Below are 15903 nucleotides of genomic sequence, written 5' to 3'. Positions count from 1 at the left end.
TCAGGATATTGTTCAGGATTCGCTTAAAAAAAGGCTACTTAATTGAGGGGTATGCAACACTTTGTGAAAGCTGAATGTCTTTGTTTTCCTCAAAGTGTATTCCTTTCCTGATTTCAGATAATACCCATCCCTCAAAGATGAGTTTCCAAAACGGTTGCGATCTGAGACAGCCCTGCTTTCTCTCTCCAAACGCCCAGCTGGGGAGTTCTTCCTTAGGAAGATTTGAAGATGCTATTAGAAATCTGGCTAACACCCCTCTTGTGGCTCCATATCTGTATTCATATAGAAATGCTGGGAATCCTCAGGGCAACCCCATTTACTTCAACCAGGGCAATCTCGATGTGCTCCGGAATGCCAGGTGTGTGGATCCCTGTTGCAAGGATGTGAGCAGGGGCAACACCATTTACTTGAACCTGGGCACTATTGATGTGTCCCAGCAGCCTGGGAGGTGTGTGAATGGAGGCAGTGGAGCTGGGAGCAACGGCAACACCATTTACTTGAACCTGGGCACTATTGATGTGTCCCAGAATGCCGGGAGGTGCGTGAATGCATGCAGTGGAGCTGAGAGCAACGGCAACACCATTTTCTTGAACCTGGGTCTCATGTGTCCCATGTCTGAGTGGAGCTGGGAGTATCTGCGTTTACTTGCCTGGGCACTATGTGTCCCAGAATGCTGGGAGGTGCGTGAATGCATGCAGTGGAGCTGGGAGCAACGGCAACACCATTTTCTTGAACCTGGGTCTCATTGATGTCTGATGAAGTATCTGCGTTGCTCCATGAGGTTCTGCATGTGGGGGCTCCCATGGTGACAGCCTCAACGTGACCCTACTCTGCACTACCATTGTCCTGTGGATTCTCCAAAGCCTAAGGAATGAAAACGGTTTGCTGATCCCTGTGCTTGCCAACATCTTTCTCCGGACTTCCATTTCCTAGTGCCCTTCCTGCCCTAAGAAGAGTAAATCCTCCAACAGTTTCTTCTCCTGCTCTGCATCATTTCTGCTGTATTTAATCAAAGAACAATTCCTTTCCTTGTAACTTGTACCTAAGTGACTTTGTGCCCCCAGGATATTGCCTGGGAGAGGTATTCTCTAATTCCTCTTTGTACTGATGTGGCTGGAGGAATTTGCCCATGTGTTCTTCCTTGCCACCTTGTTCCTATTCTTGTGAGAAGCAATAATAAAAAAAGTTCGCTTGGCCTCAGCTGTCTGCATGTTTTTCCTTCACTCTGACCTTCCTGCAGACTCACCCTTTCTCTTTGAGTATCTTCTGAAATCCCTGATGTTTGTGAGGTGGTAGCTTCTGGTCGAACTTATGGGAAGGTGTAAGGGAATATCCCTGGGGAAACTTGAACTCATGTGGGATATACAATACGACTGTTGGGAGAGGGGATGTTCTATGGCACGAGGAAGCCCTTCTCTGCCATGCTTTTGAAAGGGCTCGGAAAGCCAAAAGCATTTCCCAAAGTGCTTCTTAGAAGCTTCATTCTTCCTGAAGCACTCACCTTCAGGAGTAAAGAGGAAAGAGGTGGCTAGTGCCGTATTTGGGCTCCTTTCAGGCCTAGAAATAACAATCTCATTACTCGATCAACTAGTCCCTAGGGCATGGACTGGCCAAGCTCCTTCTTTTCATTGGATCCTCATAGTCTTCCACATTCAGCCTCCTGGCATCTCAGCTATGAATAGGTTTCTAAAGGGGAGGGATAGACCATCAGTCTTGACACCTGCCCCACCTGGAACCTGCCCACAGAATAGTGCTGTATTTGGGTTCCTCTCAGCCCCCAAAGTAACGATCTTATTACTCAATCAAATAGTCCCTAAGGCATGGACTAGTCAAGCCACTTGTTTTCATGGGAGGCTAATTGCATTCTATGTTCAGGCTCCTGGCATCTCAGCTATGCAAATGTTTCCAAAGGAAAGGGATGGACCATCAGTCTTGGAGACCTGCCCCACCTGGAAGCTGCCCTCAGAGCTGGATCACACCCTCACACCTTCCCCAGGTAGTTGTGGTAGGGAATGATGAGAAGTGAAAGTCAGTTGTAATACAGCTACAGGCTTTGAGATTGAAATACAATAACACGCAGGAGAGTGGGCTGGGAAGGTCTTACCATGCTGTGAATCTCTTGATTTCTATGAAAAAGTAAGAAGTTTATTTAGGAGGTTTTTAGGTAAAGCAATGAATCCAGAAGTACGACATTTTTAAAAGAAAAGTCTTCTGTGGTTGATAATAGGGGGCTTTTTTTCTTGGTAGAAATCCAGCTGAACAGTTTAAAATGGTGCATATCTAAACAGCTGCAAGGGAAATATATCAGTTTGAGATGTTTCTATCAAAAATCATAACATCTGCACATCCTGAAGTTTTGTATTTATGTTAACACTCTCATCTGCTTAATTATTCAGTGTTTCATGTCCGCAGGGAAGATTTTTATAGCTGTAGGAAAATGGCTTTAGTCTTGATGAGCCTCCATCTTTAGTAGCTCTTTGTGGTGAAATATGAAGTCTCCCTGATTATTCAAATCCAAAAGTGTTGACCATGTTCTTCTTTACTGAGTTTTTCAGAAATATTGTCCTGAGTACCAGAATACAATGGTCAGTGGGCTCCTCTTCTGCAGCATCACACAGACTTCCAGGTAGGGGAGTCTGTCTCCTCCTGGGCTCCAGAAACCTCCTGGAGTTTCAGGTTTGCAATCTTTTGTGCTCTTTTTATCAAAGCATAACCCTTCATACCAGCCTGTGGTTCTGCCAGAGACCTTAACACGTGCCATTTAATTGAATAGATCCCAGAAGTGTCAGATGTGGAAAATCACTTCAGCTCTTTCGCCAAAGGCAAATGGACAGGAAAGGATGTTGCTGTGATGTCCTGACTCACTGCAGTTAAGGTGACTATTCAAATGACTAAATTGCTCATATATATGAGACCCACAAATAAGTGTCAATTAAGAATAATAATCCAGCCCTCTCATGTCCCCACATATTACAAAGGCAGATCAATTTATATCCCCTAAAATGTCCATTTCTCTCAGAAGTTGTTACAATTTCTTGCTAATCAAAGATAACAATAGGTTATAAAATAACCCACTATGGAAAGGGAGACGTAGGACCGGTTCTCACCTAGGTTTTAGAGGTGAGCCTGGAGCCCTAGGAAAGCATGAAGAACTGTACAAACCAGACTATGAGAAACTCATCAGCAAGATAAGTGTTGGAGGATGCTGATGTGGGTAGACCTAAAAGTGCTGGAGGACAATTGCTTGCTCAGCATCACTCAGCAGGGTCACCTCTAGGAGGAAAATATGGGAAGAGATGAATCTATTAAATTATTACACACCTAAATCTGAGCTAGTTGCTCTTGGTTTGTTTTAAAATCTGCAGGGAGGATTAGATGCATTCACGCATGTTTTCTGTGCTGCAGAGCTGAGTTATTGTGAATAGCAAAGGGCTTCAATATGCTAACTCAAAGTCCTGGGCCTAAATGCCACTTAAATTGAAGCTCTTTACACTGCTCTGGCAGTGAAAAAAAGCTTTTAAAATGAATGCCCCTTTACTTTGCCCTGAATGGCTTGAAGAGGTCCTCAAGGTAACTAGAGGTGCGTCCCCATTGACATTGCCGAGCATGCATGTTGTTAATGAGAGTGTGGAGAGGGATTGGTTGGGTGCATTTAATGATTAAAAAATTATTAGAGAAACAGATACTTCAACAGTCTGTGGAAGCTCTGAGGGCCACTCCAGGATTAGCTGCTTCTTACCATAAGAATTAGGACATGCTATTTCTCATAGTAAATCAGATCTTCCATCTTCCCTAATAATAACTTTCTATTCATACTGCATTGAAAACAATCTAAAGTATCATCCAGACATTTATGGAAATAAGGAGATGAAAATATCCAAGCATATTAAATCTTTTCTGAAGAGCAATCAATCCATCACTTGATTTTTTTAATTACTCTATCATTCTCATTTAGAACCACATGACACAGGGTTTAGGTAGAAGCAGAATTTACTCAAGATCATATGCTTTTCCTGGAAGAGGGTTTCCATCAAAAATTAGGATGCAAACAAATATGTAAAGCATGTATAGGTGGAGCCTGTTGAGGTAGTTAGTGGTCAGGTGTCCATACCCCTGGGCTCCCTTGTTTCCGGAGATGACGCCATGCAAGCCATATAAAAAGGTTTGCATTTTGATGCTCACAGCAGTTCGTTTGATTTCTCACTCACTCACCTGCACTGGTGGACCGGTAAGTCTTTCTTGGATTTATCAGGGAATAATGCAATGGCTGTGTTACTTGATTGTTCTGGTCAAGAGAATTTATTACTGATCACAGGAGAGCTTTGCTTCTGGTGTTTCAGTCCCAGGATTTATCCCGGAATGTGGGAGAGGGTGTTTGACTATTGCTTAAGTATCTTGCAAATGTCCTGTCACCTCCTCAGAAGCTGTGACTGCTTCTCATCTTCCTACTTATTCTATCTTCATTAATTTTTTCATATGGCTTTAAGACTGGAAATTAAATAGATTAGTAGATGTTGCAGAGTAGTTTTGGGACTTCAAAGAGATGAGTGGGAAGAAGCATTATCTGGAAGAAGGAAGCTGCAGAATACCTGAGGGCAAAGCTGCAGGAGCCATCTGGGACAAGTCAAGATGAGGAAATGAATTAGAAATAGGAGCTGTAAGCTCTGGGCTAACCCTTTTCTTATGAAAGGATGAGCCCATTAATATTGATACAACTCCAGTGACGTACCATGATGATATACCATGACGATAGTACAGTGATGTACTCCAGTGATATACAACTGGAGGATTTCGAGTAGTGCCTGAATTTTTGATCTCTGGTCTTTATCTTTGGGCATTAGCAGCTCAATACCTACACCAAGGGAGATGTGCTCTGTGAGGAACTGACGATGAAAGAGTTGGGCCTGGGAATGTCTGCTGATACAACTAAGAAAATAAAGACATGAACTATTTTCATGTTATGGCTTCTGCAAAGTTTAACTGTGGGCGGTTATATAAAATTCAGGGTTTATGGCTGTAGTCTTCCTAACAGTGGTACTTGCAGGTTCCCAAGAAAAGAAAGAATAATGTGGCAGTTGTAGTTGAATATGTCTGAATCCAGAAATCGTTCAGACATGTAATTTTTCCTGAGAGCTCTTTTCTTAGTCCAACATCTAACTTTTATGTATGCTGCAAGAGTTCAGATTGTGAATTGTGGCTCAAGAAGAAAGGATGAGTGCCCTGATTTTGTATCTCTTTTCTTTGTCTTCAGCTTTATCAGCACCTCAGAAGCATGTCTTACTACGAGCAGTGCAAACAGCCCTGCCTGCCCCCTCCCATTTGTCTGCAGAAATGCAGCAAGTGTGTGGAGCCCTGCAAGACGGTGTGTGTGGAGCCCTGTGACAGCATCTGTGTGAAGCCATGTCCCACCCCATGCGTGGAGGTCTGCACAACGCCCTGTGCCACCCAGTGCACCACGTCCTGCACCACCCAGTGCGTGGAGCCATGTCCCATCCAGTGCACCACCACCTGCAGCACCCAGTGTGTGGAGCCTTGTGCCACCCAGTGCACCACATCCTGCACCACCCAGTGTGTGGAGCCATGTCCCACCCAGTGCACCACCACCTGCGTGGAGCCCTGCAGCACCCAGTGTGTGGAGGTCTGCCCCCCTAAGTGCATTGATGTCTGTGTAAAGCCGTGTGCCACTCAGTGCACCACTCAGTGTGTGGAGCCTTGTGCCACCCAGTGCTGCAGCAAGTGTGTGGAGCCCTGCCCACCCCCATGCGTGGAGGTGTGTACCACCAAGTGTGTTGATTCATGTGAGACGGTGTGCCTGGAGCCATGTAGCACTGTCTGCTCTCGGCCGTGCTGATCACCTTAACACATGAGCCTAGCCTGCGGCCCTGGTGCTTCAGTGCATTGCAATATCCATAGGCTCACAAGCATCCATGGAACGAAAACCACGTTATAGACCCATCTGCAACATACTGAGACTTCTCCTGATCTGTTTACCCCATGCTCTCTTTGTCTTGGAAAACATTTGTCTGAATGTTTCCACCCTTTGCTTGCTATGATACTTCTGCTACTGCTATCTCAGCAACTTCTTTCTTGGTAACTGCAGTTGGCCAATAATTATACTGCTGGGCATCTTGGGAAGTTATTTAGCAAGGTCTGTTCTGTAAACAGTTGATGTTGGAAGATGCTTCCCCTTCAGTTCTTTATTTCTCAGTTTGTCTTTTAATCTTTGTCCTCTTGTCTATGTGCAGCAATAAAAATTGACCATTGATGGCATCATGTGTCGTATGTCTTTCTTTCATCGCCTCGTTTCAGTGTCATTGGGCCCAAGAACATCTTCCTTCAGTTTCCATTTAAAAAAACTGCTGTGGTTGTGGACAATTTGTACCTGCAATGCAGTGCTGTAAACAGGGAAAGAATGCATTATAATGTGGAGCAACGTCTTTTAACACTGTAGGCAAAACATCATCTGGTCAATACTTTTCTGACAGATACAAAACCAGAAGAGTTCTATCCCATGTGAAAATAATGATAGAAATTAAATTTTCACATTTATTAATGATTACATTTTGATCTTTGTATCTCTGGATTTTGGAGGAAAATATTAGACGCCATTAGAAGGTATATTTAAGTGGAAGAAAGCCACAAATCCAAGAAAGAAGGAGTTAAAATGCTCTTGCTGAGGTATGAATTATTTCTTAAAAGCACTCTGTTGGAAATGAAAGTGGTATTTTTGATTAATTCTTCTTCATTGACTGAATATAGAAAGTAGGGGATCTGGCTTCAGGAAATGAATCTTTTTGTGGTTCAGGAACAGGTCCAAGTCTTGCAAGTTCACAGGATTTTTTCCCAAGTTTGCTGCAGATACTTTATATGGCTTTAGGCAGGTCACTCTCTTGCTCCCTATCTGTTCACCATCTGCAATGAGGAGAAGTCACATCCATGACTGATAGACTGGTTGACATTCTGGTTCATTAATTCAGTTCATTAATGCCTGGCAGGTGCAGTAATACTTTAATTCATTTATAAATGCATCTTCTTTATTTGGAGTAATAATTTTGAAACAGAAGGAAGCCCATTGTCTGGGGGGACATTATACCCATCTAAATGCTGAGTTTCAGAGACAATGCTCTCATTGTCTCTTGGACGGTGCATGTGACTTGCTTACCTCTGTCTCTGTGATGGCCACACAATTTCCATGTCTGGGATGTAGAGAATTGCTATCCGCGTACCGTATCATTATAGCAAGGGTGGAGAATATCTAATCTAGAAAAGAAAAGGGTTATATTTAGCAGTGTGTAAACACTGTTACCAAATCAGCTTTTAATGAAACCTTATGTGCAGGTGCAGAGATTTTTACAGTAGATTTCTTACTGTGTTATTTCTGTCAACACCAAAAGGTGACACCATCAAAGAGGAATAATGATAAGAAAAACATGACTCAGTAAAGCAAACATTTTACACCTGAACACACCTTTCAGTTCAGATAGACAAAACAAGGGGAGGTGGACCAGATATTCAACAGCACAAAAATGGATGTGAAGACTAGGAACATGCACGTCTAATTCCTACTTTTGAATGCAAACCGTTGGGGATTCAGCAGTGAACACTGCCTTGCTAATAACTGCTTGCTGCTGCCACATGTGTAGTGTCAGTGTCCACTTTCAGGCATGGAAAATGTCTTAGTCAGGAAGTCACATGCAACTACTAATGAGGTCTGTCCCATAGGTTAGTCATCTATGACAGAATTCCAAGCATCTTCATCCATCTCTATCAGCTGCATTAGTCATTTAAATTTTTTCTTCTTTCTCTCTCTGCTGTGAGCATTGCACCAGCCACACTAATCACAGACAGGAGCACATGGTGCTGAAAACCCCAGAGGAAGTGGCAGAAGAGACCTGTTGGTTTATGCTCATCATGCTTCCTGTGCCTGTGGGAAAGCTGTTGCAAAAGCCTTGACACATGGCTCTCCTACGCACCTGTGGTTAGTTCTGTGCATTGCTGAGATTCCCCTGTGTATTTACAACAAATTAGTGACACTTGTGCCATGTCAATCTTGGGGGTCATTAAGACCCCTGGTAAATCAGGGGTGGGTGAGGGATGTTAAGATATGGGATGATCTTTTTTCCATTAAGACCTTCTGCTCTCCTACACCCAGTGGAAGCCACGTCCGTCATCTCTCCAAGTATCTCACATATGTAATGGAAACTGGGCTGTAATTCATTAGGTTGAATATGATCCTACAGGGCATAGTATTGATGAATAGTCAGGAGAGGCTTGAACTACTTTTTCCATTAGAACTATAAACATCATTTCAGTTGAAACATCCTCTCTGTTCCTTCCTTGGAAAAGTTTCAAGGGGACCAACATGTTTCTGAAACCCAGAGAAAAGAAATCCTGACACAACTTCAGCAAGCCACAGTGTTTACAAAAAATAAGTTCTAGTTGCTTCAGTGAAAAGCTATGTGAATGCACAAGAAAAAAATTAGGGGAAAGCTTCTTAATTTCTTGGCAATATCAAGTGTTTCACTCCCCTTTTCAGGAAGGAAAATAGAGAAGAATCGGAGCAAAACCCAGAAACCCAGACTGCCAAACACAGAACATCTCTCAAACCTGTTTTCATTTGTGGGATCTTTGCCCAGGGTTGAGAGAAGATTAATTATTAATAAATTAGCCAGTTATTACCAGATTGGGTGTGCCTTACATTAAAAACAACAAATCCCCCGCACCTGAAAGAGGAAACATCTCTCACAGACCTTGACTGAAGTCCAGGTGTATGGAGGTGTCAGTGGAGCAAGTTCTGGTTGTGAAAGATTCTGGTCATCAAGTTAATCTGTTGTCATCAGCTCCTGGGGCTGACTTTTGGAAGCATATAAAAGCCTCCTATTTGGGAGGCTTGTTAACTTGAGTGCCTTCTTCTTCTCTTCTTCTAAGAGCAGGAGACATCAGGTGAGTCCTATGCACATTTAGCTATAGAAGTGGGGGTTTATGATGCCCTGTTCTCAGGAGACAGTGTGATTTCTCTTTGTTTGTCTTGTAACTGTTTCAGTTCCTCTCCCTGACAATTTCATCTCCATACAGGTGAAAGCTGTGTTATGTTGAGACTTTCTGAGGCTCTAGACAATGGCTTGCTAACTGTTTAGACCAGGAAGCCCTTGTCAACCCTCATAATTTTTTCTCCCAACTGATAAGAATGCTTGTGGATAACCATTGGGCATTGAGTATCAGCTACTAAAGGATGGCATCTGCCAGCACCTTATTTTGTACCCATCAAGCAGCCGTGGGTTGGTCACTGCAGTCTCCTGGATCTCCTGGGCTCTGAGTTTCACTTCTTTGTATAAAACTGCATCACCACTGAGGAGGAGGACAGTTCCCTGGCATTGAACAGCCAGAGACAGGGCTTCTGCCAATAAACTAAGCAGAGACAAGGCATTGCTGGAAGGGATTGTTATCAAATCATTTTTCCTTTCAAAACCATTTGCAATACTTAAATGTCACTAGCTTTCTGCTCCTCTTTGATTAGCTTTAAATATTGCTCTGAGGTTCTCCTTGAACTAAGCATGCTTTCATCAAAATTTGTATTGCTTTTTAGCTTGTCACAGCTGAAGTGTTCAGAAAACAGTGAGCAGAGGGAAAGAAGGGAAACCCCTGTCATTGTTTCTCTTCCATCCACCTCTGTAGCCTGTTTGGTTACACCTGTTTGGATCACAACTTTGTTAAGAGGGTGCTTGCCTCTTACTCATTTATGCTTATGTACAGTTATGCCTCAGCAGTGTGGCTGATCTCCATAGAGACTAATTGTAATAGGAGTGCAGAAAAAGAAACTGTGGGGCAGCTGCAGCAGACCGGAGTCACCAACAGGAATTTGGTTTGAACGGCATCCTCCTCAAGGATTTCCAACAGTGGGGTTGGGGGTCAGTTGTGTGGGTTTGCCTTTATTAACCTATATAGATTCTTCACTGTTGATTTGATCTCAAAGCTAAAGAACTGACTGAAATTAATATCCAGGAACAAGAAGTGTGTAGGGTTTAAAATAATAGAAATGGCATTTTGGTTTCCTTCCAGGTTTAGAAAAGATGTCTTCCCACCAGCAGAAACAGCAGCAGCAGATACCTTCAAAATGCCAGGAAAAGTGTCCTCCAAAGTGTGTGGAGCAATCCCAGGCACCAAAAGGGCAAACCAAGTGTCCTGTGAAGAGCATTCCGCAGCAGCAGCAGCAGCAGCAGTGCCCAAAGCAGAAGTAGCACTAGCAGCAGTGGCCACAAAGTGCTATGGAAGATACAAATACTTATTTCCAAGCTCTCTTTTCTGCTGGCTCTGCCAGAATAGCTAAAAATTTGCAGCACACCTCTTCTGTTTGCAAGCAGAAATTACTTTTCAAAGTGATGCAGTTCATTAAATTGGATTTATTCATCCTTTAATATAAAGAACTAATATTGTGGGGCTATGTTCTTCTGATCTTTATTTGGTTATGCTGCAATAAAATTATAAGTGACCTCATTATTTGCTTCCTGATATTATTTTTCACTTTACTGGTGTCATCCATTTTCTTTTGCTTTCTTTTATTAGCCAAAGAGTTACCTTTAAACATTAACATTCAACATGTCCGTTTAAATGCAGGGCCCTTTCCTGCTGAGCTGCTTTCTGAACTTCCTCTGTTTACCTTTGAACTTGTTGCCCCTTGTGCTATCACTACAGTCACTGATGCAGAGCCCGTCTCCAGCATCCTAGCATAATAATTATTGTATAATATTCTGAAGTATGCTCTTGTGGGTCTATCAAAGCAATTAACTGTGGATTTAGAGTCTAAACTATACTGTAACTGCTGAGAGTAAAAGAGTCTTTGGAAATTTTTGACACTGAAAGGAAGTTTTTGCCTGTTCAGAATGAATAGCTTCTATTTTAAAAGAAGGCAGATTCAGAAATGTTTCAGCTTCTCAGGAGGACATACGGGCTCAGCTAATTGATTTCCAGTCAGCTGCATGGCAGAGGAGGAAAACTATAAATACAGACACTGTTGAGTGATATGATATCTGGCAGACAGACATAAGCTTGCTCTGCTAACCAGCAGCTGTGTGACTCAGTGAGATTCTGTGATCAGACAATGAGATTGGATGTGTCTAACACTCATCTAACAGGTACGGGGCCGAGCTAGTGGGATTGCATCACTCCTGGCTCATCTGAAGTGTGGGAAAACCTTCTTTGCTTGTGCTTGCACCCTGCCTTATGTGTTCTGAAGGTCACATAGTGGCTGGGAATATGTTTGAACTGGGCAGACTGAAAGTGGGGACAGCTCGATGTGAGCTGATGTCATGTGCTGTGCTCTGGGACGTGGTGTCTTGCTGAGGAGTGATCAGCGTTATCAGCCAGCCCAATAGACTGACGCAATGCAGGAACTCTTGCAGGTTGTCTAATCCTGGTGCATGGAGAGGAGCAGCAGACTCAGGGTCCCCTGCAAGCACCAAAGTTTCTGAGTCTTGATTTACCCAGCTTTGAGCCTAAAAAATTTCTGACTGTTCCAAGCTGAGGTTTCTTTTCATCTTTTTTTTAAGCAAAGTGATTAAGAATCTCCACGACTTGGTATTCAAAGTATTTTTTATTGTTGATTTTCACAGTGAAATTAATCCTGGGTACAATATCAGCCTAAAATAATTAGAGGTAAGTACCAAATACATACACAACAGCACTGTGTCGTGAAACGTGTTCCAGGGTGTAATTGAGACAGCACTCTATGTTTCCTCCTTTATCCTGTCTAACAGATGAAAGCCACGCCTGAAGTTAATCTATTTCAAAACATGTCTGGATTGGATTTGATTATCTATGTTTTCCATAAATAATCTCATGTTAAACTGTTCTTTTACACATCCTGGATAACCCAAGGTGAGCTCTCTGAGGAAAGCACTGATTACAAATACTTCAGCTAAGCAGATAATTAAGAGGTGATGGCTCTTTTGTAAAATATTTCCTCTAGCCCAGTGTTATTTTTTTTGATTACATAAAGTATTCAGCACTATGGATTTGTGATTCAGAAAGTCTCATTGCCATTTACCAGAACCCTTAGCAGCAGGATCTACACAAACCTCAAATCCTATTATTAATAGGAAAAACCCCTAACTGCAAGGTGGGAGATGACATTTATGTATGGGGAGCTGGGGGAGGAAGGCATGAGCTCTAGGACCCTAACTGCATTTGGGTTAAGTTTATTGTTCAGCTTAATAGACCCTGACTCATGTGTGCCGTCATGCTCTTTGGTCTCTTTCTGGGCCTTTAAAAGCCAGAGGGATGACTGGGAGAGGGCAGAAATTCAGGCACCTGAAAAGCTGAACGCACATGCCTGCAGCACCACTTGAAGCCTTATCTATTGCCAGTCCCAACATGTCAGTTAGCTTATGGCTGTTAGTACGGGATAACACTAGTGTTAGCTGGGAGGGGGGAGTTGGAAGCTGTGCTTCTTAATAAAAATTCTGCAGTGAATAAAAGGGTGTTGGAAAATGACCTCTGGTTGTGAGACATGGGGAGAGGAAGATTGGATTTGCAATCTCCTCTCTTCAGGGCTTCCCTTGTCAGCTGCAGATTACTTCTGCATGGGTGGCCACTGGTTGGGCTGCTTCACCTGCTGCTGCTCAATGGGAGGATACTTCTCTGGATGGGAGGACTTCCCTGAATCAGGGCAGGGAGCAGGGATTGGCACAGGGGTATCCCTGTGCTCCTGCTTCTCTGGAGGGTGTAGGGTGGGCACAGGGATCTCCTTGCACTCCTGCTTCTCCTGGGGATGTGGTGCAGGTTCAGGGTGTGGAACAGGGATTGGCACTGGGATCTCCTTGCATTCCTGCTTCTCCTGAGGACACGGTGCAGGTTCAGGGTGCGGAACAGGGATCGGCACAGGGATCTCCTTGTGCTGTTGCTTTTCTTGAGCACACGGTGTGGGTTCAGGGATTGGCACAGGGGTGTCCCTCTGCTCCTGTTTCTCTGGAGGGTGTGGGGTGGGCACAGGGACCTCCTTGCACTCCTGCTTCTCCTGGGGGTGTGGTGCAGGTTCAGGGCATGGAGCAGGGATTGACACTGGGATCTCCTTGCATTCCTGCTTCTCCTGGGGACATGGTGCAGGTTCAGGGTGTGAAACAGGAACTGGCACAGGGATCTCCTTGCACTCCTGCTTCTCCAGCACATGTGGAGTTGGTTTACAGCCGGAAACAGGGGCTGGCACAGGTAGCTCTTTGCACTCTGGTTTCTCTTCAGGGTGTGAAACAGGCTCAGGGTGCGATACAGGTGGGAAAGTCGGTGGTAGCTTGCATTGCTGTTGCTGCTGTTGTTCCTGAAGGGGACTCTTGGGTATTACTATCACTGGTGCTTCTCCCTTGCCTGGTTCCACCACTGGTGCTGGCAATGGCACTTCTTTTTCTGGCACCACTTCTACTGGAACTGGCTCTGGGCAAGGTGCTGGGACTTGGACTTCAGGCTCTTGCTGTGGATGTGGGACTGGATCACTGCATGGCACAGGGTCTTGGCTGTGCTTTGGAATTGTCTTGCTCAGGCCAGGTGGGAGCAGGATTTCCTGCTTAATTTGCATTTGATTCAAAGACATCTTTGCAGAAAACAAGATTATCTGAAAGAAATGTCAGAGTGTTATTGTGTCTCACGAATGAGCTGCATTGTGATAAGGGTGAAAGAACTGTGAAGAAAAATTGAATCGCTGCAAGCATAAAGTTCTCTTAGTTTGCTTTTGGTTTCCCAAGGCAGGTTTGCTCAAAAGACTAATGATTTGCTCTTTCTTTTTCATCTTGCCTTTCAGCTCCTGTTCTGACTGTTTCATCTTGTCCCTCCTTTCTGTTCTGCAATGTGGGAAAGCCCTATCAAGTCTAACTGTGGTAGAACTACTCCTTTTATCTTGGAGTTGATTTACACTTCAGAGCTCTTTTTCCTGTTGCTTCACACTTCTCAAGGTGTCCTGAGGAATTAATGAGAAAGGCTGGCAAATAACAGATCTGTTGATTTTGAAAGTGGTTTCAGAAAGTAATAATAATAATAATAATAAAATGAATGCTGAATACACGCATTTAAAAAGGTTTAGTCTATCAAAAAGTAGAAAAATATTAACCTGGGCCCAATAGAATATTTCACATTGGCAAAACTGAAACATTTCCTTTGCTTTTGCCCCTTTTAAAATGGTTTCCAGATTTTACTTGGAATTAGAGAACTGAGGTGCTAAGTCCTCAAGGTGGACCTCACCAACAAGCTGAATAGCTTTCTGTAGTATAAAGAATCTTTGCAGTAACAGTAGGCCAACTCCTCCTCTTGCTCTGGTTTCACTCTGACTTCATCTGTGATATAATGGATGGAGCTTACTTGTGGCACAGTTCTTCCAGCTGTCATGGAAAGAATTAGCAGTGGTAATGCCTCCTTATGTGTGTGGATTATCATGGCCACTAATAATACATGAAGCTTGTGTGAATCAGAATAATCAAGAGGGATTTCTTCTCCCAAGGCCAGTAACGTGCAACAGGCCAAATGGGATTTCTTAATGATTTATGAAACTGCCCTTGTTTTGTGGGCTACTGAAGGTAGGCACCAGGCTCAGCTGAGCTCCTGTTGTGTCCTTGGTAAAGCTCGTGTTGCTGTTTTTCTAAAAACAAGCTAAGGGCACAAATAAGTTTAGAATCTCAGAAGTGTTTCTTGGAAGGGGCATTTTTTAGTCCCCTCAATGCAGGACTGTCAGCAACACAGATCACATAAGAGTGTGCAAGTTCATTCTCCCTTCCTCATGTTGCCTACTCCTCTTAACACATCTTCAAAGCAAATTAATTCCTCTCTTCTGCATCTTCCCAGATCCTCCCAATCAATATCACTTGTCTCTTAGTATTTTCTTTATAAAGATCTGATAAGATATTAAGCCAAGTTAATATGTTGTTCTTGATATGGTTAACATGAATGAGACACCACACTAGGAGTACTTTCACCCTTCTACTCCCTACAGCCTCTCATACTCCCAAATCTATCTTTTACAAAATAATTCTTCAATGAAACTGGAGTTTTAGTAGAAGTCGTGTTATAAACAGCAGAATTGCAGAGAACAGTTTTGGAAGGAGCTTTTAAGGGGCCATTCAGACCCTCTCGTTGCCTGAAGGCCGCATCAATTATACTTAAACCAACATATTTTATCTAATCTCTTCTTCAGAAAGGTTTTAATTTAGCACTTAACTATCCTCACATTTACACACAATCTGAATTTGCCTTGCAGAGTCATTCCAAGGATCCTTGTCCTACCCCAATGCCCACAGTTTCTCTTCTTTGAAGGTATCTTGTGCATATTCAAAGGTATCAAATAAAATATTTCTTTAAAGAGTCTGCCTACACTAAGCCAAGCAGTAAAATTATAGACATCACAAAAGAGTATCAGTATTCTCTGACTTACCCAACCAGTCAACAGGGAGAAGCACACGAAGTCGAGTGGATGGTGCAGCACAGAGATTTGAGAACTTTTATATGGTTTCAAAGCCCTGCCTTCTGGGAATGAGTCCTCCTAGGTAATGAGCTCATTCTTTCACAACTGCCGTTGTGCATTTCCTCCACAGACTTGTTTTACACGTAGGCACTGTGAAGAAAGCCTTTTGGTGCAGAATGTGTTTTATTCCCTGTTCTGACTAGTCTGATTTAACAAAAAAATTATGAGTGAATAAAGTTCAAACCCTTAGGTCAATACATTCATTGCAGACCCCATGGAGATCAGGAATCTTGGTGTGGTGTCAGCCAGCATGGTTCCATTTCAAACCATGCATGAGTCATTTAATTTCACCTAATTCCCCCCCTTTTTAGGATTGTATTCATAGTTTAAGATAGGGGGGCTAATCTGCAATTTTCTCACCTGCTTTTCATCAATGAATTCTCTAAAGTGACTTTCTTAAGATTCTG

General features: G+C 43.2%; 2 protein-coding genes and 1 long non-coding RNA gene across 4 annotated transcripts; 2 read left to right on the top strand and 1 right to left on the bottom strand.

Annotated features, from left to right (window-relative positions):
- The first annotated feature begins 5272 nt into the window (after nucleotides 1-5272).
- Nucleotides 5273-6250, top strand: LOC134167538 (proline-rich protein 9-like). The gene has a single exon (XM_062626310.1). It carries the CDS (start codon nucleotides 5273-5275, stop codon nucleotides 5849-5851), a length of 579 nt encoding a protein of 192 aa, XP_062482294.1. The 3' UTR covers nucleotides 5852-6250.
- A 2281-nt stretch (nucleotides 6251-8531) lies between these two features.
- LOC134167537 (uncharacterized) lies at nucleotides 8532-10495 on the top strand. Its single transcript, XR_009966218.1, has 2 exons — nucleotides 8532-8943; nucleotides 10060-10495. It is a non-coding gene; the product is annotated as an uncharacterized LOC134167537 (long non-coding RNA).
- Nucleotides 10496-11571: 1076 nt separating this feature from the next.
- On the bottom strand, nucleotides 11572-15498 carry LOC134167536 (protein TsetseEP-like). 2 transcript variants are annotated; one of them, XM_062626309.1, is made up of 2 exons: nucleotides 15407-15498; nucleotides 11572-13600 (listed from the first exon to the last, which is right to left on the bottom strand). In XM_062626309.1, the coding sequence occupies exon 2, from the start codon at nucleotides 13577-13579 to the stop codon at nucleotides 12569-12571; it is 1011 nt and encodes a 336-aa protein (XP_062482293.1). In that variant the 5' UTR covers nucleotides 13580-13600; nucleotides 15407-15498; the 3' UTR covers nucleotides 11572-12568. The 2 variants fall into 2 exon arrangements, with proteins under 2 accessions (XP_062482293.1, XP_062482292.1); XM_062626308.1 differs by lacking the exon at nucleotides 15407-15498 and adding an exon at nucleotides 14224-14463.
- Between the last annotated feature and the right edge of the window lie 405 nt (nucleotides 15499-15903).

Source organism: Pezoporus occidentalis, unplaced genomic scaffold (genome assembly GCF_034315485.1).
Source record: "Pezoporus occidentalis ecotype Australia unplaced genomic scaffold, CSIRO_AGI_Poc_V1 ctg29, whole genome shotgun sequence".
NCBI classification, from domain to species: domain Eukaryota; kingdom Metazoa; phylum Chordata; class Aves; order Psittaciformes; family Psittacidae; genus Pezoporus; species Pezoporus occidentalis.
Note: the sequence above shows the minus strand (reverse complement) of the source record. Positions and strands in the feature narration are given on the sequence as shown.